This window comes from Sapajus apella, unplaced genomic scaffold (genome assembly GCF_009761245.1).
Source record: "Sapajus apella isolate SASKATOON/1434 unplaced genomic scaffold, GSC_monkey_1.0 scaffold58, whole genome shotgun sequence".
Lineage (NCBI taxonomy): Eukaryota > Metazoa > Chordata > Mammalia > Primates > Cebidae > Sapajus > Sapajus apella.
In genome coordinates, this window is record NW_022436998.1 from 299464 (window position 1) to 326387 (window position 26924).

The window sequence follows — 26924 nt, forward strand, 5'->3', positions numbered from 1 at the left end:
ATTAGCTGGGCATGGTGGTGCGTGCCTGTAATCCCAGCTACTCAGGAGGCTGAGGCAGGAGAATTGCCTGAACCCAGGAGGCGGAGGTTGCGGTGAGCCGAGATCGCGCCATTGCACTCCAGCCTGGGTAACAAGAGCGAAACTCCGTCTCAAAAAAAAAAAAAGAAATACAGCTGTCCTTTAACAAAAAAGAGAGGAACATTTAAGAGGTCCTGGGAACTGCCTTTTTGGGGTAGGGTAAGGAGAATAGTTTTAAAGACTTGGAATGAGAAGAAAAAGTGGATCTTTCCCTGAGGATCTTAAAGCTATTTAATCACATGGCAGAGATCAACAATGCTCATTTTTGTCCATGGGTTTTTTTCCCCTTATGCTCTGAATTCTGATTTTGCAAAGCACATGCTTTATGCCAGATACTTTCATTTAGTGCTTATGATTCAAAGAGGTAGATATTAACTCCATTTCACAGGTGCGGCCAGGTCACTTGTTGCAGTATGTACAGTTAGCAAGATAGAGACTCAGGGCTGAAACTAGGCAATCTGATGTCACAATGATGGTCCCTTCATGATACCTGGAGGTTTGGAAGAACAGTTCACATCTCAGCTTTCCATTACATCCCTGTTTGCTAATGTCACTTGAATAGAACCAACCCAAATGAGAACCAGGAAGTGGGCAAAATAATGTGTTCCCAATTCCATGTACAAAGCTTACATCCTTCATTAGATAGCCCTGCACTCAGAACCTGTTGACATTTCATATATGCATAAATCTAATAAATTTGATAGACCTATTTGACAAAGGTAGACTAGAAATAGCAACTTCGAAGGTGGAACAGTGGAAGTCATAGCTGTGAGGAAGGACAATGGACCATTTGTCAGAGCATGTCACCTGGTGTTTAAGGGCCTGCCAGGTGTGAGGGGAGCTCTGGGCTAGGGATCCGGTTGGATGCAAAGTACTCAGAGGTACTTTCATGTACTTGATCTTTTATTCTTAAAGATTCTCCAGTTCTTCAATTGGAGAGAATCAGAGAATTATACTCCCTGTGAGGAGTATGGGGTAAGGATTATATTTTATAGATGAGAAAGTGAAATTTAACATCACTCAGAACCTTTACCCTGCCTTGCTTTTTCTTTTTGGCCCCCACCAACTCTCTGAAGCCTAGCGTCCATTTCATGGCTGATAGTGAGGCTGGTGGCTGGCGGCGGTGATATGTTTGGATTCTGGAGACTTGGACCGACTGCTTTGTCACTTCCTGGCTGTGTGACTTTGGGCAAGTCAGGTGGCCTCTCTGTTTCCACATCCATGAAGGACAGTGATTACCTACTTCACAGAGTTGTTGTGTACACTGAACTCAAACTACATGGGTGTAGCAGTGACTCACAGTGGCACTTAGAGAGATGTTGAGTAAATGTCTGTAAATCTCAACTTGGCATCTGGAAAGCCCACGTCCAGCCCTGGAGGAACCCACACTGAATTGGAGGCTTGGGCAATGAGACTGCGGTATTAGTTCCTCTTTCTCTACATGGTGAGGCAAGAGGAGGCAGCCAGGGAGAAGGGGTTAAGGCTTGACCAGATTAGGGATTGGCAAACCGAGGCTGTGAGTGAAATCTGGCCTGTGCCTTTTTTTGTACAACCCTCGAGCTAAGAATGGCTTTTACATTTTTTAATGGTTTAAAGAAAAATCAAAAGAAGAATGGTATTGTATGCCACATGAAAATTATATGAAATTCAGATTTTAGTGTCTATAAATAAAGGTTTATTGGAACACATCCATGCTCATTCATTTACATATCATCTGTGGCTGCCTTTGTCCTACAAAAGCAGAGCTGAGTACTTGCATCTGAGACCATATGGCTCATAAAACCTAAAATATTTACTATCTGGCCCTCTAAAGAAAAAGTCTGTGGACCTCTAGGTTAGATCAAGGATAGAGAATAGAGACAAGAGATGGTACAGAAGATGATGATAAATAGCAAATATTTACTGAGCTTCGCCAGGCAGGCCTTTCACATGCATATATGTTCTTATTAACAACACTTATAAAACAGGCATATCGTTATCTCCATTTTTCAGATGGGCAAACTGAGGCTTATAACTTGCCCAGGGTCACAGAACCCTTAGGTGGTAGACCCAGGATTTGAACTGAGGCCGAGCTGTTGTCCTGGTTGGGCTGGTAGCCACTGCACTCTGCTGCCTCATATGTGGATCAAAGTAGGAGAGGTTTAGTATCCCTGAAATGCATCAGACAGTGGCTGGGAAGGCTGAAGGGAGACAAGGATGCTTTATAATGTGATGAATACTCAGGAAGGGTGATTAGATTTTGAAATGTTTATGTGGCTCATTTAATGGAAAGAAGAAAAGCAGACAGGAAGAAAAAAAAGTCTTTATCACAGCAGATACCTCTTGGCTTAAGTCATGTTCTGCCCCTTAGCCCAGTACCAACATCCATGGAAAGTGTGTTTTAACACTTCTGTCTCTCCTGGGCCTGTTAGTTGGGAGCGGTCATTCTGAGCCCACAGCAGGCAGGAGGAAGGGGAATGAGAGTCAGTGAGTAGGGACTAGCCAGTAGAGAATTCTGTTGCCTTTTTGTCTGTAAAACAAGAATGTCAAGTAACAATTGTTTCTTCATCCCTGTGAATGTGAGCCTTGTGTTTTCAAAGGTCAGTGCCTGTGAGCACATCATGGTTTTGAGTGGGTTCCTATGGTAATTAGGCCATCGTGACTGAGGGCATTTTGTGTCAGACAACGGGGTGCTGGATTTTCATCCTTCTATGCAGTTCATGCTTGTTTCCTGCAATGTAACCATTTCTGTTTTTCCCCTTTTCTTGCTTTTATCCTTTCTGTACCACATGTAGGGCTGGAGCCAGAGCCTTCGTCAGCAGGTATGGTTTCTCTTGCATTCTTACCGTCCTGGCTTTCTACCAAGGACCCCTGAGTTAAAGGGGAACCAGGGAGTTATTCCCTGTAAGTGAGAGGTTTTTTCCCTTCCTGTTTCTCAGATGAGTGGAGGCCTTCTTCCAATGCTGATGCCAATGGAAATGCCCAGCCTTCTTCACTCGCTGCCAAGGGCTACAGAAGTGTGCATCCCAACCTACCTTCCGACAAGTCCCAGGTAGGCGTGTGCCCAAGGGGAGGGTCGGGACTGGTGGAGCAGTACCTGTTCTTGAGTCTCTTAGGCCGGTGACTTCCTGCTTTCCCAACTGGATAATGGAATAGGTTTCAAGCTTTTGGACAACTCCGGATAAGCTCTGCAAGGGCCAAGCTAGGGGTATGTTGGGGTCAAGGGGAGCAGAGGCATGGAATGAAGCTGATCTGTACCAGGGTGTTGGAAAATAGGCCCCGAGGCTTTCTAGGTTTGTTGTGTATGTAGAAGTGTTCTGAAAGAGGGAATTCATTTAGCCTTGAATACGTAGGAAAAAGGTCTGAGATGTCTAAAAAAAAATTATTTAGAGTGTAATATTGAAGAGAAGAATGTATCTTGTGTTTATTACAGTTGTTTTCTGGAGATGGGGCTATAAGAACTCCAGCGACAGTATCCTTAGATTCAGATCAGGTAGCTGTGGCCAGGCCCTAAGTCCAGCAGCCCAGGAACAGGCAAAATGTCAGTGCAGCCCAGCTCTATCCTACAGAAGAAGATCCCCCACAGCTGTACAAATTGGAGTAAGGATACCTTTGCTTAAGTCCTTCCCCCTTAGGTGGCTTTCCTGATCTTTCTTCCTTCCCTCTTCTCTTGTTACTTTGTCATTTTGATGAAGGGAATACACCATGTTTTAATTTAGGTGACCTGCGACGAACGTTTTTACATACAGGAGCCACATCTGTGGAATAGACTACTACTCCTTTCTCTCCCCTCCTCTCCCCTCCCCTCTTCTCCATCCCTCCCTCGCCCCCCGTCCTTTCTTTCTCTTTCTGCATCTCTCCTTTTTTAAGACAGGGTCTCTATCTGTTGTCCAGGCCAGAGTGCAATGGTGTCCTCATAGCTCACTGAGGCCTCTAATAGCTGGCCTCAAACGATTCTCCCACCTTGGCTTCCCAAAGTGTTGGGATTTTAGGTGTGGGACATCACATCTAGCCTAGTCCTTTCTCTTAAAGGAAGCTGTGCTGCTCAAAAACAATTGCAGAAATGTGTTCCTTGTGTGGTCTATTTCCCTGTGCCTTCCTTCTGTGAAGGTGTTCGCAGAACTCACGAGAAGTCTGGAAATTCTGCAGGTTCTTCTTAGTTTCCACCCCACTTCTCCAATGATCCTCTGGTTCCTGCTTCTGAGGATGTAAAATTGCACTTGCTGCTGAAATGAAGCTGAATCAGAGATGATTTTCTCTCTCTTTACAGATGTCTGTCTTCGCCAGCATGGAATTGGTTGCTTAATTGTCTGCCTTAGGCAACAAACACATTTAGCAATAAACACATTTAGCCTTTCTACCACCTGCCATGACTTTCCTCCCTAGGTACGACCATATGCATCCAGGGTCACTGGTTAGAACCAGGAGCTGTGAAAGAGCCTGGCTTTCTGAAGTCCTCTTTAGACACAGGGACTGGGGAGGTCACTTGTCTGGTAAATGACTTGCCATGGTTTTCCCATTCCTAAACCCTTTCGCAGTGTATAAATGTGCTGCCTGTGGCAGATACACTTCCTTTTCAGCCATCTCATGGGTGCCATCAGCTCTGTGCAGATTAAGAAACAGTGCTGATTAATTCAGACCAAATGTAGAAGCATGTCGTCAGTGACTTAGTTCAAAGGGTAACTCAGTAATTCTTTTTGACTTCTGAAACAGCTTTTTTGAAAAGATAATTTTAAAAGCATGTGAAGTAAATACAACTTCTTTTAAAATACATTTATTTAACACAGCTTTATTGAGCATCTCTGTTGTGTTCAGATCACTGTGTGAAACACTGCCCTCAGTTTATAAGGGTGAACACCCTATAATGTCTTTTACAGTGTGTGTTTTCTTATCTGTTACCATCCAATAATTTTCTTTTTACTGGGGTTCCCTTTCAGGGAACCTGGTAAATTGCTGATAAAGAGGTTTTATCCGGCATATTCAGTGTAACATCAGGCATCCAAATTTCAGGAACCTTTAGGTCACACATTGGAAACATGACTTCTTGTCTGTGTAGTCATTGCCAGAGCTGTAAGTATGCACTGGCTTATACAAGGGAATTAGTAGTTGATAGAAATGTACAAACTATAAACATACCAGCTTATTCCAGAAGCCTCATATTTTCACTGACCCGCCTTCTAAAAAGATACATAGAATTTCATTTGTAGTCAACTGGACTACTACTCCTTTCTCTCAACTGGGCAGAATGCAAATTGCCTGTGTAGTTCCTGCCTGTGTGTTGTATTGTGTTTACAATACAAAAAAATTATTTAGGACTAAAAGAAGCCCCAGGGCAGGAGACCTTTGGATCTGAGTGCACTGCTGATCCTCTGGGGAAGTGTCCTCTCTACAGGGTCAAGGCTGTGGAAAGGCTCATGGCTGATGTAATGCATCCCTGGCACCATATATGGCAATAGCTGAAATAAGTTAGAAACTCACTGAAGCTGATTTCTATCTTTGGACAAGAAGAAATCACATATGGGACATTTGAGCTGACAGTAAGAGTAAATCTGAGCTCAAATCAAAATGATCTTTTGCTTACCTCCCTATAGCCATTATCAGCGTGCCTAGCAGTCCCTTTGGTGCGTGCTAGCCCAAGTGATTTGTTTATAGAATCCTTTAGTCTGTAAACATGCTCACTGAAACCAAATGAGTTCACCTGAAAGCTTTTGCTGTTGCTGACTGCTAGAGAGGGACTGTTCATTTTAGCTTTTTTGTCTGGTACATATCCGCTGGCACTGTCATGGGTGCCCTGTGAAAGGCTAGGCATTGAATTAACCAATGATATCCAAATGAGCTGCTTCTCCAATTACCTTATTTGTACCTTGAAAACTGAGTTTAAGGAATAGGTTATTTACTGTTTCTGGGTTGATGTTCTAATCTGGACTCATAAAACTTTTTTTTTTTTTTTTGGAGACAGAGTCTTGCTCTGTCACCTAGGCTAGAGTGCAGAGGTGCCATCACAGCTCACTGCAGCCTTGACCTCTGGGCTCAAGCAATTCTCCCACATCAGCCTCCTTAGTATCTGGGGCTGCAGGTGTGTACTACCATGCCTGGCTATTTCTTTTTAAATTTTTTTGTAGAGACAGAGTCTTGCTATATTGCCCAGGCTCGTCTCAGACTCCTGAGCTCAAGCGATCCTACTGCCTTGGTCTTCCAAAGTGCTGGGATTACAAACTTAAGCCACAGTACCCAACCCATAAAACTTTAAAATATTTTTTACCTATTTGCTCTTTCTAAGATTCTTTCTTCTTGTCACCCGTGTGCCACAAATATAAGAATAAAATAAAACTAGCTAGGCGCATTGGCTCACGCCTGTAATCCTAGCACTTTAGAAGGTTGAGGAGGGTGGATCACAAGGCCAGGAGTTTGAGACCAGCCTGGCCAATATGGTGAAACCGCGTCTCTACTAAAAATAAAAAAAATTAGCTGGACATGATGGTGTGCGCCTGTAGTCCTAGCTGCTCGGGAGGCTGAGGCAGGAGAATCACTTGAACCAGGGAGGCGGAGGTTGCAGTGAGCTGAGATTGCGCCACTGCACTCCAGCCTGGGTGACAGAGCAAGACTCTGTCTCAAAATAAATAAATAAATAACAATAAATAAATTCCAAATAGACCCACATTCTTGTACCCGCCCCATTTTTGGTCAAAATTCACTTGATGTTGACCAAACTCTAATATAGTTCACTTGTACAGTTTGGAGGAAAGTTCTGGTATTCTTCTAGAACTGGGATATCTTTAAGAAAAAGAGCCACTCAAGAAAATCTAGCAAAATGAAGTTTCCTTATCGTATAGTCTAATTCTCAGTTGAGCTGCAGATTGGCAGATGACTGTCATTGACGTGAGAATCTGACTGGAAGGTCACTCCATTTCCCGACCGTCTGTTCCACTGAGACCCAAGGAGGAGCAGTGTTGAGAAGCGAGGGAATGCTGTGTGTACCTCTGGGCTTGTAGCCAGAGCTTTGGGCTTAGGCTGTGAGTCCGAGGCTGATCATTTACCTCTAGGACTGATCCCCTTTGTGTGGTAGTGGGCTGGGTGAGATGGGGATGGGGCTGGATTTTGATAAACTAGGCACAGTCCAATCCGGTAGGCCAATTAACTCCTTCATTGCCTAGTCCCCTTTTTGTGTGCATCAAAAATGAGAGACTGTGTGCTTTTAATCTCATGCTTGTCTTCTTTCTAATAATTAGTTTCATCAAATTATTTCCTTTGAGAAAAGAACACATGTATATTCAAAAATCCTTAGCATTCTTCTCTTAGGGTGCTTTAATTTGTTATGCTTATGGAATTGAGTGCTAAATCTCAGTGACTCAGGACATCTGTCTCCTGTGAACACAAATAAGGACTGTTCTTCCAATTCTTCTTTTCCTAAGGAAAAGAATGAAAAGCACTCAAAAGAGTTTCAGTGAACATAAACTTTTAAAACCAAAGGCTTGAAGATAAATCTTGAGCGAAGGAGGTTGAAGAGGGAGTTGGGGGCTTTGGGGCTTCTCCCACTGGTGCTTAGTTCACTTGGTGCCCTTCTTGGGTCAGGGCATCTAATAAAGATGCAGTCAGCCAAGGATTGGTATCAAAATTAATGTAGAATGTAACCTGCTATGGGCTGGGCTCAGCCTCCCTGTATGCAAAGGAGAGTCAGGCCTGCCTCTCCAGGTGAGTGGGATGCAGTCTTTGCCTTCACTCGGAGAGAATTGTGGATACTATGAGGAGTCTAACCCAAGGATTTGCTGAAAAACGTGTTAAGAATTGTTTTTGCTTCAGATCATGTAATGCTGTTGTTTCTAATGATCGTCCTTCTTTCCATTTCCCCTCCTCTTTCTTTTTTCCCTGTTTGATAACATATCTTGAAAATATTGCTAAAGGTTCCCTCTCGCCCACACCCTCCTCTTCCTAAAAAGGACCGCTTTGCATGGCAGTCCCCCACCATCCACAATACCTACAAGGATTCTCTCTACATGAGCTCACCAAAGCCTTACGTCCCACTTGGCACCCCCAGCCCACAGAACCCCTCACACCCCCAGCCCATCTCTGTCCTCCTGGCAGCTGGATCGGCTCCCAAAGGTGTGGTGTGCCCTGGTTCCTTGCTTTCGGACTCCACGTTTCCCAGTGCTTCATCCCAACCCCAGCAGCACTGTGCAGCCACCAGGAGAGTTTATCATAAGAATGTGAGCTCTAACCCATGTCATGAGGCAGTTGGGAATAAAAAGGTCAGCAGCTTATATGTACCTTGTTTATCCAATAACATTTGCCTGGCGGCGTCAGAAAACTCCTCTCGTGTTGCACGTGACCCTGCCAAAGACACTCCCTCAGAGGCTGCAGGCACCCGAGCACCGGCTCCCAGCCCTGTCTCCTGCACAGCCGGCACAGGAAAACCACCCCCTGCTCCTCCTCCTGACCCTCCCAAGCTATTCTTTGACATCGGTAAAGATGCCGTTAACCGTGGCGAGAGTCCTTCCCTGGGGACGTGGCCTTCGTTCCCAGATGTGAGACCACCTGTACTAGGCCCCCAGGTTATCTCTGATCCCGAAAAACAGAAGAGCAAAGAATCTTACCTTTTGCAGCCGAGTTATCCAGCCAAGGCAAGAAATGAGGAATGTTTGTGTGTCTTCTCCACTGTCTTTCAAAACTGATGAGAGCAGCTCATTGTTCACTGGGCTGCCCTACCCTCCCTTTCCTCATTAATATTGTTGTGGCTTGAATCCCGAATTCTTCTGTCTGCACATCTCAGCACAGTACTCTCTTTGTCTGTCTCTCTTTTCTGTAAATGTGTAAGTATGCTGGAGCGTGGAATCCGGAGACTAATAACATGGTGAGATATGCATTGTTCATGTTTTTTTACAAGGTGCCAAAGAAATTGTATTTACTCTCAAGCTTTTAGGCTCTATGGCAGGGTTGTGGGGTTAAACACCGCCTGCCTGCCTGTTCTGTTGTTCTCCCTTCCTCCCTCATAAAGTGTTAAAAGGATTCAAAAATAGATGGATGAAAAGTGGAGTTGGATGGGGTTCCCTCTGTGTCATGGAGTGTCAGAAGGCCAGCTGGCCAGCTCCGACTGTCTCATGTACCCTGAGGAAAGGGCACTGATTAAATGTTTCTCAGAGTACCTCACTGCATGCCCACTCTCAACTGTTTAAATCTGGAATTCCTTCCTCATGTCCTTCCCCTTTCCATAACGACCCCCTTATTTTCACAGGATGCCACTTCCTCCAGTGCAGCCCAGCCGGAGGTAATAGTTGTCCCTCTCTACCTGGTTAACACTGACAGAGGGCAAGAAGGCACGGCCAGATCGCCAGCACCTCTGGGGCCTCTTGGCCGCGTCCCCACAATCCCAGCGACCGCCTCTGCAGCCTCACCTCTGACCTTCCCGACTCTAGATGATTTCATTCCCCCTCATCTACAGAGGTGGCCCCACCACAGCCAGCCAGCCCGCACCTCTGGCTCCTTTGCCCCCCTTAGCCAGACGCCACCATCCTTCTCACCACCACCTCCGCTGGTCCCTCCCACCCCGGAGGACCTCCGCAGAGTCTCGGAGCCTGACCTCACGGGAGCTGTTTCGAGTACCGTAAGCTTGCTGGACTCCCTTCCCCACAGCTTTCCTGAATGTCTCCTCCCAGCAGTCACATCCCCCTCTCACTGAAGCGCTGAGTTCTGAGGAAAGCACTGACTGCCGCTGTGCCTGCGTGATGACTGGAGCCGTGTCCCCTGTCACTCACGTGCATGCTTCCTGTGTGTCTTCCCTGGGTCTCTTGGGGCCGTTCCCCATCTCTGCAGTGCCCCCTCTGCTCTGTCCTGTTGGGAATACACGTCTTTCTCCCTCAGAAGACATTACTTGTGGCCTCGATGTTGACTGGCCATGCTTTTCACAGGCCAGGCGGGTGGTCACATGGAGAGCCGAGGCAAGCTGAAGAATTACGGGAAAAGCAACGGCAGGTGTGGTGGGTGCTAGTTGCCAGGAAGTGGGGAGATCTGGAGAGGAAAAGACTCACTCTCTCGCTGACCTAGTGAGTAAATAAACTCTGTAGTATACAGAAAGGACAGATACTAGGATTTTTTTTTTTTTTTTTTAAATAAGAGAGTTGACTTTAAGTGAGCAAGTGGGTCTGAAAGCCCTGTACAAATGTTAGGACTTTTACCTCAAAAGGCAGGCAGTTGTTAGAGCCCCTGAGGAGGAGGTCCCAGGAGACTTTGTGGCAAAACGGGTTACCAGTGGCCACGGGAAAGCCCAAGTGCTTTAGCGAAAAAGCTGTCAAAGTGCTTGGGTCTCCTTTTCCTTTAGGAGCTCTGGGAATTGAGATAATCTGATAACTTCAGTGCAAGTTGTAACATGGGGATACGTGAATCTCCTCATAGGGCTGTGGGGTTCGGTGGGATCGAGTAGTAAAAGTTCCTGTTACAGGGGTTGACATAGAGAAGGTGGATAGTGAATGTTAGCCATGTTGCTGAGGACTTGCCCTGACAAATGAGGACCAGTCACTCAAAAGCAAGTAACTGGTTAGTTAGCAACTCATCATTGAGTTTCTGCCATGGTCTAGGCATTCTGCTCAGTACCATGGGTACAACCATGAGTCAGGGCCTTGTTCTCAAAGGGTTTTTTGGGGTAGGAGGTCACTTCTCAAGCTTTGTGTACTTGGGCTCATCTGAGGGTCAGGGAGGCTTGTTGAAATGGTCTCCCCCAGGTTATACTCCTAGAATTTCTGACTGAGGGGTCTGGAGAAAAACCTGGGAATCTCACTTGGTAAGAAGTGCTCAGGGGTTTCAGATGCTGGGGTCCACACACTACATTTTGAGATACAGTCATCTAGTGGGTCATGCAATTGGCCGATGGAACTAAGCGTTTACTGACATACCTTTGTGTAAAGAGGTATGCCTGCAAAACTTTTCCAAATGGCTTGTTAAGTCAAAGCCAGTCATGCAGAAAGCAGCAAGGAAACTTTTTATTTGGCTTATTAGATAAATTATAATGAGGCATCAAGCACATCAAAGCTGGGAACTGTTATGTCCTGAGCTGGGCCCTCTTCCGAAATCTCTAGAGCTGTGCAATGTAGTTAGGTCAGGACCAGGCCCAGCATGGCCTGTGGGCTTGGATATCTTCTAGCTTTGAGTTTTGCAGCTTAGCTCCATTGGAGAAAAATGCTAGATTATTCCCTGATCTATTCCTCTCTACCTTCAGCTGAACTTAGAATTTAGAAGCCATTCTTGTTTTGGGGAGTTGAGGCATCTTCCTTTTGAAACGGATTATGTTTGCCTGGAGCAGTGGGTAAAGTGAGTCTTACGTTTAGTGTCCTCCAGACCATTTTGAGCAGTTTTATTGTGCATCCTATAATTTATCATTTGTGTAGACCTAGGTTTTCATATCAAGTTTGTTTTAGGTGTACCAGGACAGATTAGTTGGGACAGTGTCCTCGATTTCTCAAACCTGACTAATCAGCCTGGTGTAGACCTCCCAGAAGGACCTCTGTTGGCCTGATAGTTTCTGGCTTGGCCCTGGGTAGCAGAGGTGAAAAAGGAAACTACTTGGATTCCTCCTCCTGCTCTGTGAATGGTATCTGAGTTGTGAGCTGACGCCTGCTCCATCTGTAGCTATTTGAGAGAAAGAAGGAAGAATAAAAGTTGTGTTAACTGGTTTGAGCTCTTTAGTCAATAGCTGTTTTTGTGATTTTCCAATAATAAGACACAAAGTAAAATTTGTAAAATGCTTAATGTTCATATGATCCACCCAAACATCACATTAGACATTTATACTTTAAAGAGCTGTATGCCTGATATTTTGTGTTTCTTGGATGAATTCAGAGAGTTTTTAATGATATGTCATTTATCATCATTATATCACTTTGGAGATAAGTTAGGAAAAGTGTAATTATTTTTCACTTTCTAAATAGAGGAATCGAGGTGAGACACTTTTGTATAAAATCATACTGTGCTTCTCAAGTCTTGAGAAAAGGTTTTATTCATGAAATTGAGTTGCCCCTCATAAGTAAACAGTGGCAGCTGTTTAGCGGACTTTCAGAAGAGATACACTGCGCTAGGCAGTGCTGTGACACTCCTACTATGTGTCGGGAGCTGTCCTGGGTGCTGATGCCCACGTCCTCTTTTGATAAGCACTTGTTTTCTTGCTACAAACATTTGCTCAGACACACCAATGCTGGAAGATGCCACCTGTCATTCACGTGGCATTTACTGAGCACCTGCTATCTGCAGGGTATTGGGCTAGGTATGAGTGAGGGGGTGGCCCTCATCCTGTGGGTGTTTTCACAGGAGTTGATCTCTGATTATTGCTTCAAGATAATTATTGCCTCAAGAGCAACTATCAAAATCTTGTTCTTAAAGCTTTTTAGGAAGAGCATCCTCAATCTAGTGTTTATAAACTCAAAAATGGAAATGTATAGATATGGAGAAAACTGTCTAACTATCCTTACTACCTTTTGGGGTGTTACTTTGTTTTAAAAGACTGGCATTATCCCCAATATGCAGATTATAATGTTAGTATTAATGATTTTATTGGCATTTCTGGCAGATGCTTCAGTTTTTAAGGTCAGGATTCTCACAAGTCTTTAGGGATCTTATCACTTTAATATTAGAATGAAAAAATGTCACAGTAGGATAGGATAATATCCAAATCTCAGAAGCAAGCACCAGGAAAATTGCTCAGTGAAGCTGATGCTAAGAGTAGCTTTCTGAAAAAACTGCTGCTCAACTCCTTCCTGTTCTTACATTAATGTCTTCTTGTCCTCACGTTGTCTTGCATTTCTCTGTACAGTGTACTAAACTTCCCTGATTTTTTTCCAATTAAACCAGCTCTTGTTCTTGGATCGCATTTGGAATTGCATGAGTTTTGCATGTTATTCTACTTTGATTTGAATTTGGTTTTTCAGTAACTGGATTGACCCACAACTGTTAGCAGGTGGACATAATGAATGATGTTGCTGAGACTTGCAGTAACATTCACCTTTCCTCTCTCCTCTGCCCTGTACTAATACCAGCAAAGAGAATAACCATTCCAGCTTAAACTTCTAACTGGAATTAATGATATGACGTGTCTCGTGGATTGCATTTCTTTTTATAATTAAGATGATCGTAAAGCTTTACATTTCTTCTTTTTAAAAAACATTAAAGCTAGCTTTTTATATTTACAGTTAGTTACATTGTTTGTTTGTTTCAGGATTCCAGTCCTCTACTAAATGAAGTTTCTTCTTCCCTTGTTGGAACTGATTCCCAAGCCTTTCCACCAGTTAGCAAGCCTTCTTCCGCCTATCCCTCCACAACGATTGTCAACCCTACTATTGTGCTCTTGCAACACAATCGAGGTAAGAGAGACTCGTGCCCCACTCCCAGCCCACGGGAACCAGCGTAGCTATTCCATGATACCTGGGTAAAAAATTCTGTTATTTCACATAAATATTCACAAATCCCATTGTTTCCCAAGGCCATTCGCCCCAGTTCACTCACTCTTGTGGGCCATAAAATAAACCCCGGCAGACAGAGGCCCCTGATTTGAGGTGATGTCAACTGTCTGAATAAGTAAGCTGGGTTAGTTCCACTCCTTGGGTGTTCATGGTTGTCTTCTGCAAATCGTATCATCAGGAAAAAAAAAAAAAAGAAGAAAGGAAAAAGTTTGTGTCTCTTGATTGTAATTAGAGGTTTAGCTTCAAAAATCTAGGTACAATAATACCTCTTTTAAATAGTATCTGAAATGATTTAGTTTTTTGACATTATGAAATTTCTAGAGAGCAGAATTTGGAGTACCAAATTTTAAAAAAGAAAACATATCGTGTAGACCATTTTTTAGAATATAAAACATGTTTTTGTAACCTTGAAAACAGAGACTATTGAATTTTTCTTGACGACTCATTGGCCTTCATTCTTGCCAGCCGTTTATACTATGTGGTTCTAGGCAGCTCTGCTTAGAGTTTTTGTGTTTGTTTTCTATAATGTCTCTGACTGCTTCTGGTTGGTTTTCCTATTTCTCTGAAAAGCGGAGGCTGGGCATGGTAGCTCACACCTGTAATCCTAGCACTTTGGGAGGCCAAGGTGGGCATATCACCTGAGGTTGGGAGTTTGAGACCAGCCTGACCAACATGGAGAAACCCTGTCTCTGCTAAAAATTAGCTGGGCATGGTGGTTCATGCCTGTAATCTCAGCTACTCGGGAGGCTGAGGCAGGAAAATTGCTTGATGGGAGATGGAGGTTGTGGTGAATGGAGATCACGCCATTGCACTCCAGCTTGGGCAACAAGAGCGAAACTGTCTCAAAAACAAAAACAAAAACAAAAACAACAAGAAAAGCAGAGAAGCCTTGAGGTGGGGTGAAGCAGAAGTGCTTTGCGGTAGTCATTGCATATGTTGACCCTTCTGCTTTAAAATTCCAGATGGTGATTCAAAATCCCAAGTTTTCCTTTTCGGAATTCCATAGAGAAATACACTTTCTCTTCACAAAAGTCCTTTGTAGCGTGAAATGTAAGGTTTTCAAGCTGTTTCCACTTGTAGAAAGGGCTCATTCGTCTGAATTTTCAGTAACAGTGGAGGTTTAATTGTTTTGTTCAGAGCTCACATCATCCTTTTCTTGACGACTCTGTGCTCTCCTGCTTCATAGTTTTCCTCCCCTCCCCTCCCCTCCCCCTTCTCTCTGCATTAATTTGAATGAGAATGGGACTGGAGTCTATTTTTAATTGTTTTCCATACTAAATAGAGTTTTTCTGTTTTCTCCTTCTAACTTGAAAAACAGATGAATAAAACATTTTCTTTCACTTCAGAGTTTTCCACTAAAATCTTAAGGTTGTTTTAGTAGTTTCATTATTTTTTTCACTATGTGTAGCTCCTGTATTAATTTTCACCCATGAATCTGTGTTCTTCAAAAGAAAAGAAGGGCCCCAGCTCCCACAATGAACCATGCAGGAGCCCATTCTCCTTCTGCGGTGCCATGCGCCTTACTGGCAGTGACTTTCCTTGCCCAGAAAGTGTCTGTAATACAGGACAAAGTAAAATTTTGTTTCTCTGAATTTCCTTATGACTCATATATTTTTTTTTAAATTCAGTCAAACAGAAGCAAGTTAGTTCCCAGAAGGACAGATAGCTTCTTTAAAAATGAGATTTATTCCCAAGGCAACTTGGTTTTTGGGAAATGCCAAGTGTAATGTCAGCTGCTTCTGCCAAGTCCCTCTGATGACACCTTGTGAGACATCTTTGGGCACGGAAATGCCTGTAGTTCCTTTTTGTTTTTTCTTGAATAGATTGATTCCTCTTATTTACCCAAATGCCTTTCTCTTTTGTCCAAGTCCTGCCCTTGGGTTTAAAAATCAGAATTGTGCAGCCTGAGACACACATCCTTCAGAAAAGGATACATGTAATGGCGCTAATTTTTTGGAATTAAATCGTAGCTTTCCATAAAGAGCAAAACCATATGTTCACTAAGCAGGTAGCACAGGAAGGGTTGAGAAGAATAGAAGAGCTTCGCTGGCCCAGCCCTGTGTTACTAATCATAAATGGGGTTTAGGTCAAGTGTTTTTGGCATGCTTTGGAATTTGCCTAACCAGGCAGCTCTGCTTTGCTTCATAAACAGTACCCTTAAAAATAATTTCTTAACTATTGCAAAGTCTCCTGAGGGAATAACTTTACTGCACTTCTGGAATTCTAGTTTAGTCATACTAAAAAAGTGCCTCCCCCCTGCCCTTTTTTTTTTTTTTTATTAAGACTGTCCCAGGGCATAGTGTGGCAATAATCCTGTCTCTCCAAGCCAGCTTCCCCCTACTAGAAAGGCACTGAGGGGTACTCAGCCTCTGGGCTGGCACTGATGGTTGTGAACAACACAGCCCTTTCGCCTTCTTTCCTGAGTTTTCACACCACATGGGTTTGAAGGCGAGTCACTTACCATCAGTCTGGGAGGGAGGCCTTGAATCGGAAAACTCTCAGGGTTAAAAGAGGTGTGTGGGTCCCCTTGCTCAGGGCTTCTCAGTCTATGTGCATAGGATCCTGAGAGTCTGGTTAACCTGCAGGTTCAGCCTCACAAGGCTTGGGGTGGAGGAGATGAGATTCTACATTTTCTTTCTTTCTTTCTTTTTTTTTTTTTTCTTTTTTTTGAGACCGAGTCTTGCTCTGTCACTAGGCTGGAGTGCAGCAGTGCCATCTCAGCTCACTGCAACTTCCACCTCCCGGGTTCAAGCAATTCTTCTGCCTCAGTCTCTTGAGTAGCTGGGACTACAGGCATCCGCTAACATGCCTGGCTAATTTTTATATTTTTAGTAGAGATGGGGTTTCACCATGTTGGCCAGGATTGCCTCGATCTCTTGACCTCGTGATCTGCCTGCCTCGGCCTCCCAAAGAGTTGGGATTACAGGCGTGAGCCACCGCACCTGGCCCGAGATTCTACATTTTCAGTGAGCTTAAACCACATTGAGAGCTAGTGGTCAGAGGTTCCCAGACTTACCTTACAGACACATAAAACAGTCTGGTTTCATTCTAATGCTTTAAAATAACAGCACTAAAAGTGGCTTACTGTTATCTGCATTGCATGTCATCCTAGGAAAGAAAGGCCATTTCACACCTCAGAACTGGAGACAACGGAGTCTCTTTTTTTTTTTTTTTTTTTTTTTTTTGGAGGCAGGTCTTACTCTGTTGTCAAGGCTAGAGTGCAGTGGTGCAATCATGGCTCACTGCATCCTCGGCTTCCCAGGCTCAGGTGATTCTCTTACTCAGCCTCTAGAGTATCTAGGACCACAGATATATGCTACCACACCTGGCTAATTTTTAAATATTTTTTGAAGAGACGAGGTTTCACCATGTTGCCCAGGCTGGTCCTGAACCTCTGGGCTCAAGGGATCTGCCTGCCTTGGCCTCCCAAAGTGCTGGGATTACAGGCATGAGCCACCGTGCCTGGCCAGTGTAGTCTTATTTATTTATTTTGAGATAGGGTCTTTCTCCATAGCCCAGGCTGGAGATCAGTGGCACGATCTTGGCTTACTGCAATCTCTGCCTCCCAGATTCAAGTAATTCTTGTGCCTCAGCCTCTGGAGTATCTGGGATTACAGGCATGTGCCGCCATGCCTGGCTGATTTTTGTTATTTTTAGTAGAAATGGGGTTTTGCCATGTTGACAACGTGGTCTTTTAAATGGAATACATTCACTTCTGCTGGCTGAAGCTCAGCAGCCTTCAGAATAGTGTGTCGGAACCATAGGTCTCCTTAGTACACAGGACACTTTGACATAACGGACAAGGAAACGGAGGCTGAGAGGTTTAGTGATTGGCTATTGTCATCTGGAAGTTACTGGCAGAGCTGAGGCCTAGCTGCACTGGGCTTCTGCATGTTCAGCCAGCATGAACCTCATCCACGTGGCAGAAGTGGCCAGGCACCGCCTCCTAGGCCGTGAGCTCCTGCGCTGCTCGCTGTTTACTTCGGGTTCATACTGATTGTAGCAGGAAGGTGAGGATGCAGCCAAGGGGAATGATGACAGTACCCATGGGTTGGCAAATTTTCTATTTTTATCTATGTGGCTGCTTTATATTTAGCAGCTGTGGGAGGTAAAGGTCATTTTTGTGCTCTCATCTCATAGCACGCACACATAGGACTCTGCAAAGGATGTAGTGGCTTCCCTTCCATGCGAGTGCCCAGGATGGTGAGAAACCAATAGCCCTTCAATGCACAGGACCAGCAAGTTCTTGATTACTAGAATTGGAATGAACTCTGGACTAGGAGTCAGGAATCCAGGTTCTAGATCAGGCTGATTTTCAGTTATCTTGGGTGATTTGTGCCCCTTATCTGAAGTCTCTCAGCCATTGCTGATTTTTTAAAGATTTCTCTTGTACTCTGGACAAGCCAGATTACTACAGTGGCTAAGGCTAGGCCTTAGTTTTCTCCTCTGTACAATGGGAAAGAATAATTGTAGCCAACTAACTGCTAGAGTTGTTGCAAAGTTTACAAGTGTTATTTGTAAAAGCGCTAAAACAACTTCTGGCATTTAGCGAGCTCTCAAGAGATGGTCACTGACATGGTTATGATTATAATTACATTTCCCTCAAAAGGTACCAAGACTGGGATCATATAAGGTCTTACTCACTTGAAGCTGGAGGGCTGGGTGGATTCCCTTCTGTGATTGAATCATCTTGAGATAAGATATAAACAGCTAGAAAATTGTGGCAGTCCCCTGAATCCTGGTGCAGATTTGGGAGTGGGGCGGGCTGGGAGACACCACTCTGGCGTAGTGGGAGCCGCGCTAATGATGCAGTGGCTGATGCACTTTAATGATGCAGCTAGCCTGCAGTCAGATGACTTCATGCACATTGTAGCATCTAAGTCCAGAGGACAGTGAGAGGATGCAGTGTTGAGATCCTAACTAGTTATGACAGGGCTTCTTGGTCTTGCTATGTACTGTATAAATCTCACTTAAACCATGTTTTTTTTTGTTTTTTTTGTTTTTTTTTAAATCACAGAACAGCAAAAACGACTCAGTAGCCTTTCAGGTAGGTGAGAAATATTTATTTACATGTTAACCCCTGTTCCTGTTGAAACCGTCTTCCGGTCACTACCCGATGTTCAATCAGCAAAATCTTCTGAGATCCTCTGATGTGTTTTGGGAGAGTCTTTGTTGTTGGACTACCAAGATGATGAAAATAAGCATAGTTCCTGCCTCCCTGGAGCTTGTAGGCCGGTGGACAGACCAGACCAGTGAACCATACTAGTAAACATGTCCCACGGAACTGTGATAAGAGCCTTATGGGTAAGAGCAGCATGTTCTAGGTAAAAAGAACCAGGAGTCCTACTTTAGATGAGTGTTCATGGCAGGCCTCTCTGAAGAGGTCATCTTTCTGCTGCTTCTGTCTCCCGTCTGGGATGTGAGGAGTCAGGGGTTGAGAGATGTGGGTAAGTTCTCTCCTTGTTGGGTGGCAAGCCCAAATGCCAGTAGATGACCCTGGGGTGGTGGGTCCAGGTGAGAACCTTCAGACCAGCAGTGCCCAGAAGTCAGTGTAATAAATCTGCTTCTTGAACTTGAGTTGGCATCAGAAATTCCTGGAGAGTTTGTCAAAACTCAGGTTCCTGGGCCATGCCCCTAGAGATTTGGATTTAATGGTTATGGGTAAGAATTTGCATGTCTTTTTTTTTTTTTTGAAACAGAGTCTTGCTCTGTCACCCAGGCTGCAGTACGGTGGCACAATCATAGCTTACTACACCCTTGAGCTCCTGGGCTCATGTGATCCTCCAACTCAGCCTCCCTAGCAGCTGGGAATACAGGTGTGCGCCACCATGCCCAGCTAGTTTTTTTTTTTTTTTTTTTTTTGTAGAGATGGAGTCTCACTATGTTGCCAAGGCTGGTCTCAAATCGTGACCTCAAGCAGTCCTCCCCTGTCGGCCTCTTAAAGTTCCAGGATTATAGGCACCAGCTACTGTGCCTGGCCAAGAGAATGTGCATTTCTGCCCAGCTCCCTGGTGATGTTGATGCTGCCCTGTGCTGACCACACTTGAGTGTGGCGGGTGACAAGAGCCAACAATGGTGGGAGTGACCGCAAATGTAATGAGACATATACAAATAGAATTAGCTCACCCACTGATAAAGTGTGTAGGATTGGGACCATGTCAGAGTGGGGAGAGAACCCAGGAAGGGAAATGTGTAGCTATTTCCTTGTGGCTTCCTGTAGCCATTCTGCTTTGAATCCTGGGTCTGGTGCTGCCTCAGGCAGGTTATATAATGTCTCTGGGCTTCAGTTTTCTTACTGTCAAATGAGGAAAGCAGTGGTGACTCCCAGGTTGTATGACAACCAAATGAGATTCTGCTCATTAACAGCTCAGCACTGAGCTGCTGCTTAATAGATGTGTGGCTTAATAGATGTGCATTCCATTTACCAGGCAGCGTTCTGTGGGTTCACTTATCGTTGTATTCAGGGCCTCCTTTGTATCCTGCACTGAGCTGGGATCTGAGGTTACATCAAAGAACTGTGCTGCCCTTGAGCAGTGAATAGTGTGGGGCTAACTGTGTGGTGCAAAAGTGTGTAACTTTTCTTTGGTCATGGACTCCTTAGAGAAACTACTGAAGGCAATAGATTGATTCTTAAAACAAAACAAAAAAAGCCATACACATGTAAACATGTGCACATGATTTCTGTGGAATTGCACACACTCATGAACTTCAGGGTTAAGAATCCCTGATTGGTGGGAAACAGAAGCCACTGTTTTCTGAATAGCTGCTACATGATTTCTGTGCAACTTCTTGCCACTGCTGTTCTGTGATTGGTGGTGAGCCTGGGTGGGGAGGACATAGGGTTCTCACACCCTCTCAGCCTTATCAGGACTTGGCTGTGAGACCAAGACAGGCTGTGGTTGAGCTCAAGGTGCCCTTGGCTGCCCCTCCTCCAGCTGCCACTCTCCAGCCCACTTCATTCCCTGGCCCCAGCCCAGGTTGCTAAGAGTGGTGGCTCTGAAAAAAAAAAAGGTGGCTTCTGTGGGCTTCTTCCTGTTGGTGGGAATTCGAAAGAGGGGTAGACGAGATGAAAAAGGCCTCCAGCCACACATTAGGAAATGTAGAACTTGGTCCTAGCTCCTCCTTCTTGGAGCTGTTTGTTTCTGTGGGAGTGACTTCTCTCAAAGCCAGTTTCTTCATATGGGAGACAAGGGTGGTAATCCTTGCCCCAGCCTGGAGGAGGTGTTATTGTGACAGGAAGGGGGAGGATGTTTTGTGCATTGAGAAGTAAAAATGTGAGTGTGGGGTGGCTCATGCCTGTAATCCCAGCACTTTGGGAGGCTGAGGTAGGTGGATCACAAAGTCAGGAGATGGAGACCATCCTGGCCAACATGGTGAAACCCCTTCTCTACTAAAAATACACATATTAGTTGGGCATGGTGGTGCACACCTGTAAAAAAAAAAAAATTAAAAAGAAAAAGTGAGGATGGCTCCACTGTGCTGGCAGCTCCGGCTTATTCCTTGGCTCTGAAATAAGCCTGATCTTATTGCGTTCCCTGAGTTTTGGGACAGATCCACTGATGTTTGATAGAGTGGGGCCTAAAGTAGGTGCTCACTAAATATTAGTTTATGCTTTGAAAGAAGTAGTACCGCTTTGTTCAGGAGCTCCCGAAAGAGAGAGGGCTGGCTGGGTTGGCACTCTCCAGTCTCTCAGAGCAAGTAAGCTTATCCATCACCTATGGGGACGGGACTCCAGGGCTGCCAGACTCCCTCTCTGTAGCGGATTTTTGTTGAGCCTCCATGCGGTTTGATGTTCAGGGAGAGTCATCTGGGAATGAAGCCTACATGATGTTCTCAGGTACCTCTCAGTCCCCTTGGGGAGACAGATGGGATAATAGGATAAGGGCTGGGAGAGCATGGCTGGCATAGGGACAGAGAGGCCATCGTTCTTCTGCAGAGAAGTGTGAGCATTGCTGTAATCCTCAGTCACCAGCCCTCCATGTGAAGAGAAGAGAGGCTATCCCACCTCCTGCAAACAGAGGCCCCATCTGAGGCTGTCAGTATTGTCATTTATTTAGTGGCTCAGAACCTTTCTTTTTAAAGCACAGTATAAAACTAGGAGGCTAGATTTACAGTGGCTCACACCTATAATCCCAACATTTTGGGAGGCCGAGGCAGGCATTGCTTGAGCTCAGGAGTTTAAGACCAGCCTGGCAACATGGTGAAACCTTGTCTTTATTTAAAAAATACAAACAATTAACTGAGGCCAGGTGCAGTGACTCACACCTGTAATCCCATCATTTGGGAGGCAGAGGTGGGCAGATTCATTGAGCTCAGGAGTTTGAGACCAGCCTGGGCAATATGGCAACGCCCCATCTCCACAAAAAATACAAAAAAAAACTAGCCAGGTGTGGTGACACATACCTGTAGACCCAGCTACTTGGGAGGCAAAAGTGGGAGGATCACCTGAGCTCAGGGAGGTTGAGGCTGCAGTGAGCCATGATCATGCCACTGTACTCCAGCCTGGGTAAGAGAATGAGACCCTGTGTAATTAGGAAAAAAAAAAAAAAGACTAGAAGGAAATGCTCCCAGGGTGTTATGTGAAGGATCAGTTTTTTCCTACCGAGAAAACAGCAAGCCTTCATTGTAATACAGGTGTCAACGCCTGGCCCTGTCATCTGCGTGGTACAGTTAAGTTAATTGTCACTTTAGGTTTTTGTTGTATAAAGGGACGCTTTTTCTTCAAGAGCTCTCTGTATATTGAAATCCACTCAATGATGAGTCATATGACCACAAGCTTCTCAAGCAAAACAATTCAGGGCTAGTTTTTGTAGATCAAAAGAACTCTGACAGCTTTAGGACAAATCCATGGACTGTCAGCCTGATTTCGCAGTGAAGTGACTGTTGTTAGAGCCACCTGCCCTAACCCTGAGAATGGCGTCTGTGATCCTCACCATGATCTTAAAGCCCCAGGTGAGACTGAGCTTGAAGTCAGCCTCATCTCTTCCCTTCTGCTCACACTCAACAGAAGGCCTTTCCAGGTGGGAGGAGAGTGCTCAGCAGAGCCATATTAAGGGTAGAATCGGATAACTCGAAATCCTTCTATTCTTCCAGGCTTCCTGCCAAATCCTTGGCCTCCCATTGGAATTTTCTGGGAGCATGAGAACCCATTCCATGAAGCCAATCTGGTCTTAACATCCTTTGACATTGATGGTGATGCTGCCAGGGATCAGGCTTTCGGAAGCACTTACTAAGCTTAGAAATCCTTTGGGTGTGGGCAGTCACCCCACGGAGGAGACTGAAAGTCGTAGAACCTGAGCATGCTGACGTCAGTGTTTCTCCCACTTCTCCAGCATCTCCTCCACTCACAGGCATCTCTGACTTTGTTACAACTTTGCCTGTGTCCTCACATTCTTCCTTTGCTCCCAAGTTTGTCCCCCAGCCAACAGTCTGTACCTTATCCTTTCTCAAAGACGAGAACCTGTCCTCAGTCAATCAATGAGCAGGTTTTAACTGAGCACTTACTAATTGCCACAGCACATTTTGATGCCCTTCATCCTTACCTCATGGACCTCACTCTCACTGATAGGATTTTAGGCTCCCTTGGCTTAAACTTTTTTTTTTTTTTGAGACTAAGTCTCGGTTTATTGCCAAGGGTGGAGTATAGTGGCATGATCATGGCTTACTGTAGCTTCAGCCTCCCAGGCTCAGGAGATCCTTCCAACTCAGCCTCTCAAGAGCTGGAACAACAGGCATGTGCCTGGCTAATTTTTTAATTTTTTGTAGTCATGGGATCTCGCCATGTTGCCCAGGCTGGTCTTGAACTTCTAGGTTCAAGCGATCCTCCTGCCTCAGCTTCCTGATGTGTTGAGAAGCATGAGCCACCGCACCTGGCCATCTTAAACCTTTTTGCCCCTAATCTTTTGACCCTCTTTAATTACCATCTAACACATTCCTTCCTCTGTGCTGAATTCCCCACTCACTCCCCCAGCTTCCTGCTCACACCTTCAACCCTTTCCCTGCAATCTGGCACCCACCCCCGTTGCCCTCCTGAAGTTGCTCCCTTGGAGTGTTCCCGTGACTTCTCTCTTGCCTAATCTAATGCCGCCTCCTCTGCTTCAATTTCTGTGGGGTTTTTTTTTTTTTTTTTTTTTTTTTTTTTTTTGACGCTTAACCACCCACTTCTTGGAGTTCTGTCTTCCCTGGTTCGGTGGCACCTTGTGTACTTTCCTGGTTCATCTCCTGTCCCTTGGACGATTTTGCATCCCTTTGGGGATTCTTTTGCCTTGCAGCTGTAACTGTGGTGTCCCTCCATGCATAACTTTAGCGCTTCTGTCCACCACTGAGCTCTGCCATCTCCCTGGCATCAGCCATCACTTCATAAATATTTGAAGAGTATAGTGCAATGCCTGGCCCCTCCGTATTTCCTCTAGGGGTCTCTGGGGCATTCTTATTGAGTATCTTGCTGTCTTCACAAGGTTACCATGATTCAAATGGAAGCAGCCATTTTCCCCTCCCTTTCCCAGCCCAGATCTAACTTCTGCATTTGGATTAGGCCAGGCTCCCAGACTTGAAACCTTGGTACTGTCTTTGGAGGAGGCAAGAGAGGATGTAGTTCAGAGAGGACTGCTAGAGTCAGGTGGTCATTAGGCCACATCACAGCTTGGCCACGAGCTGGTTGTGTGGCCCCATGCAGGATACTTTAACTTTTCTGTGTATCGATCCTTTAACTATTGAGAAAAAAAAAAAAAAGAGGTGATAATAGTTTCTTCCTCACAGATCATTGGGAGGATAAAATGAGATAATGTATATGAAGAGTTTAGTGCAATGCCTGGCACATAATTAGCTCAGTAGTTCACAGACCCCCAAGTATTTAAGCTGTTCCCTCTGTTTGGAGCACACTTCCTGTGAGTTTGGGTGGCTTCTCTTCTGAGAATCGGCCCCCATCACCCTGCATTCTCATTGCTGGCTCACTTGCTTTTTCTGCCCGCTGGACTGTAAGCTCCCTGAAGGCTAGGATTCTGTAATACTCACCTTCATGTCCACAAGGCAGAGCACAATGTCTGCCCAGTAAATAAATGTCATAGCTTGGAAACCAGATTCTATTAAGTAATTTTATAATCTGCAGATCATATCTGGTATCTTTATTAGTGCTCTGTAACTTCCAATCTTGAACAAAAATAATCTGTAATGTACACTTAGCAATGAACAGCTTCCTGAACACTTTGGCATAAGTTATCCTGTTAAGTCCTCTCACCACATTGCTGTGAGCTTGCCAATAGAAGTGTTATCTCTGTTTTTGGATGAGGAAACTGAGGCACAGAAAAGTTAAGTGACTTCCTCAAGAGGAATCAAAAGCTTTCAAGTAATGTTTAGCCTCCTCCTGTGGTTCTACCTGTTCCTTAATTTCTAGAATAGTCAGAACTACTCAGTTGACCAGAGCACAATGTGCATACCTCTGCAAAGCTCTGATCACACTGTTAGCAAGCCTTTTTTTTTTAAGGACAAGATGATAAATATTTTAGACTTTGCAAGCCATATGGTTTCTGTCACAGCTACTCAGCTCGGCCATAGTAATGCAAAGGAATCCATAAATAATATGTAAAGGAATTGGCATGGTTGTGTTACAATAAAACTCTACTTATAAAAACAGGTGGCCAGCCCATGGGCCATAGTTTGCTGACCCCTACTCTAAGCAGAACTAATTCCAGTTGAGAATTAGCAAACACGCTCCCCGCCAGCTAGCCTGTTCAGGAGTGTTTTGCTTTGCAGCTACCAAAAGAGCTTCAGCTAACAATTGCTTTTCATTTCCAGATCCTGTCTCAGAAAGAAGAGTGGGAGAGCAGGACTCAGCCCCAACCCAGGAAAAACCCACCTCACCTGCCAGAGCTGCTGAAAAAAGAGCAAAGGATGATAGTAGGCGGGTGGTGAAGAGCGCTCAGGACCTAAGCGATGTTTCCATGGATGAAGTGGGCATCCCACTCCGGGTATGCATATTGACCTAGAAGTCCTTCTTAGGCTTCATCTTGAGCGTGACAAGTGTACACCCTGAGAACATGCAAACCCCATCACACCATCGTCTCTGTAAACCCCATGAGTGCCAGAGCCCCCAGGAGCTGTTCTCCAGGCTTGGTGTACAATAGCTTTTCCCAAAGTGGGTGTTGGATGGTATAAGTCCTGTGAATAAAGGATTTCATGGTCAAGTAAACATGAGGAAAAGCTGGGTGGGATCAAGTCAGATTTCCCTGCTGCAGAACTTTTCAGAGGCTTTGAGTCTGTGAGTGTTCCAGGGACAATGTTCTGGGCAGTCTTACTTCATTATTGTTCTGTGTTGAGAAATTCCTGGCCTTAGGGTTAGAGAATTTTGGGGAGAGTATGAGGCCCAAGGTCCCTGTTTATAGGTTCAGGAAGAAGATCCCCCTGGATGGGAGATCACTTGTCATCCATAGTGAGTAGGGAACTCTAAGGGAACCTTGGAATGTATTTGGCCAGCCACGCTTACCGGACAGAGCAGGTCTTGTGGCATCCTTGACCCCACTCTCCCTGGCAGCACAGGCCTGCCAGTCCTGCAGACTCTAAGGAATTCCGGGGAAGCCCAACTTTTGGAACTGGATTTGGCTGAATTCTGTTCTTTTCCATGTGTCTACCAGACCATTGGCTGTAATATGTTCCACTGTGATTTTCATTTAACAAATGTGTGGTTTTGGAGGAGGCCGATAGAAACCACAGTGGGCTGAGCCTCAAAAGAACTCTTCTCTGGTCCTAAGTAGTAATATAGAAGGGAAGTTATTCCTAAGAGAAATCACAGCTACCATTTGCTGAGTACATTATCTCATTTAAGCATCACTCACTCAAGTCAGTAGTGGATACTAATATCATTTCCATCTTATAGATGAGGAAACGGGGACTCAGAGGGATTTGTTACTCATTCAAGATTCCACAGCTTGTGGGTGACAGAGTGGTCTGTCTGACTGCCAAACCTATACCCCTAACCATCATGTTGGATGGCCCTTCCACCCACTTTCTCATCAGCTCTGTGACCTTGGGCAGTTCGCTTTGCCATTCTGTATTTCATTTCCTCTTCTGTAAGGTGGGAGTGAAAATATCTTCTCTAGTCACCTATCTGTCACCTTTCTTGTTTTATTTTTATCTTTAAAAAAAAAAACAAAACAACCATTCCAACATTGTGGTTAGGGTGAAAACTCTGGCGGTACATGCTATAATGAGTTATGTTTTAATGTATGCATTCTAAATCTGGCCCTATGTAAGGTGACTTGGATACATTTCTACTGAATAATCTAGAATGGGTGGGGGCACAGCATGACAAGCAAATATTCTTTGTCTCTTATATTTCTAGAAGACTTTCCTTCAGTTTGGCACAGTCTATATATGGAGAGAGATTCTCTCTAAAAATAAAATTTAAAAAATTTAAAAATGGATACATTTCAA

General features: G+C 44.7%; 1 protein-coding gene across 47 annotated transcripts in view; it reads left to right on the top strand.

Annotated features, from left to right (window-relative positions):
* SORBS1 (sorbin and SH3 domain containing 1) overlaps positions 1-26924 on the top strand; it is a 253867-nt gene that overhangs the window by 137436 nt on the left and 89507 nt on the right. For 19 of the 47 annotated variants that reach the window (XM_032245434.1, XM_032245433.1, XM_032245439.1 and 16 more), the window contains 7 exons: positions 2853-2879; positions 2997-3109; positions 7959-8675; positions 9287-9655; positions 13253-13397; positions 18514-18543; positions 25290-25462. In XM_032245434.1, coding sequence (XP_032101325.1) covers positions 2853-2879; positions 2997-3109; positions 7959-8675; positions 9287-9655; positions 13253-13397; positions 18514-18543; positions 25290-25462 — 1574 coding nt within the window. The remainder of the gene's footprint in view (positions 1-2852; positions 2880-2996; positions 3110-7958; positions 8676-9286; positions 9656-13252; positions 13398-18513; positions 18544-25289; positions 25463-26924) is intronic. The other 28 variants (XM_032245448.1, XM_032245449.1, XM_032245463.1 and 25 more) reach the window with 6 other exon arrangements.